General features: G+C 30.6%; 1 protein-coding gene across 1 annotated transcript; it reads right to left on the reverse strand.

Annotated features, from left to right (window-relative positions):
• Window positions 1–6: 6 nt before the first annotated feature.
• On the reverse strand, window positions 7–1,454 carry LOC106477824 (zinc finger protein 239-like; the record flags this gene model as incomplete). The annotated part of the gene is made up of 2 exons (XM_013938350.2): window positions 435–1,454; window positions 7–350 (listed from the first exon to the last, which is right to left on the reverse strand). Coding segments are annotated over exons 1-2 (868 nt in total), but the record flags the coding sequence as incomplete, so codon positions are not given.
• Between the last annotated feature and the right edge of the window lie 15 nt (window positions 1,455–1,469).

Genomic DNA, 1,469 nt, shown 5'->3' on the forward strand with positions numbered 1-1,469 from the left:
TACAACTGTACGGCTTCTCCTCAGTATGTCTTCTTTGATGCACTTTTAATTCAGTATTTGTTCCAAAGTCTTTTCCACAAGTTGCACAACAGTAAGGTTTTTCACCAGTGTGTATTCTTTGATGAATTTTAAGGGATCTACTAGTTACAAAATATTTTCCACAAACTGCACAACTGTATGGTCTCTCCCCAGTATGTATTCTCTGATGCACTTTCAAATCACCATTTCTTATGAACTGTTTTCCACAAACTGCACAACTGTAAGGTTTCTCTCCAGTGTGTATTTTTTGATGTATTTTTAAATAGGAGTTACTTCCAAATTGTTTTCTACAAACTTCGCAACTGTATGGTTTCTCTCCAGTGTGGATTCGTTGATGTATTTTTAAGTAAGAGCTACTTCCAAATTGTTTTCCACAAACTTCACAACTGTACGATTTCTCTCCTGTATGTGTTCTCTGATGTTTTTTTAAGTTACAGTTACTTACAAATTGTTTTCCACAAACTGCACAAGGGTAAGGTTTCTCCCCAGTATGTATTCTCTGATGTATTTTTAATTCATTGTTTTTCCAACATTGTTTTCCACAAACTGCACAAGTGTAAGGTTTCTCTACAACATGTATTCTTTGATGTATTTTTAAGTAACAGTTACTTCGAAATTTTGTTTCACAAACTGCACAACTATAAGGTTCTTCTCCAGTATGTATTCTCTGGTGCAGTTTTAATGCACTATTTGTTCCAAAATGTTTTTCACAAACTGTACAACTGTAACGTTTCTCTACAGTGTGCATCCTCTTATGTTGTTTTAGGTTATTTCCATTAAAGCTTAATTTTCCACAAACATCATTGTTTGGATTTTCAGATTTCATGACTTCTGTACAGATATCTTCTTGTTTTAAATCTTGATAATCTGGAAACTGACTTCCACAACAGATGTTCACACCAGTATTTACATCTAACATTAAAATACATGATGCAAAATAGTTAATAATAAATATATCATAAATTACTTTATTTAATGAAATTATAAATTCATTTGAAGGGTCTAATAACACCAACACAAATATCTTACTTTAAATCCCTAATATCAGAACAACTAATGTTACTTTGAAACAATTTCCAGGATTAATTATGAGATATCTTCTTACTTTAAATCCCTAATGTCACAAAAACTAATGTTACTTTCAAATAATTTCCAGGATTAATTATGAGATATCTTCTTACTTTAAATCCCTAATGTCACAACAACTAATGTTACTTTCAAACAATTTCCAGGATTAATTATGAGATATCTTCTTACTTTAAATCCCTAATGTCACAACAACTAATGTTACTTTCAAACAATTTCCAGTATTAATTATGAGATATCTTCTTACTTTAAATCCCTAATGTCACAACAACTAATGTTACTTTCAAATAATTTCCAGGATTAATTATGAGATATCTTCTTACTTTAAATCTCTAACATCAGAA

Source organism: Limulus polyphemus, unplaced genomic scaffold (genome assembly GCF_000517525.1).
Source record: "Limulus polyphemus unplaced genomic scaffold, Limulus_polyphemus-2.1.2 Scaffold82028, whole genome shotgun sequence".
Taxonomy (NCBI): domain Eukaryota; kingdom Metazoa; phylum Arthropoda; class Merostomata; order Xiphosura; family Limulidae; genus Limulus; species Limulus polyphemus.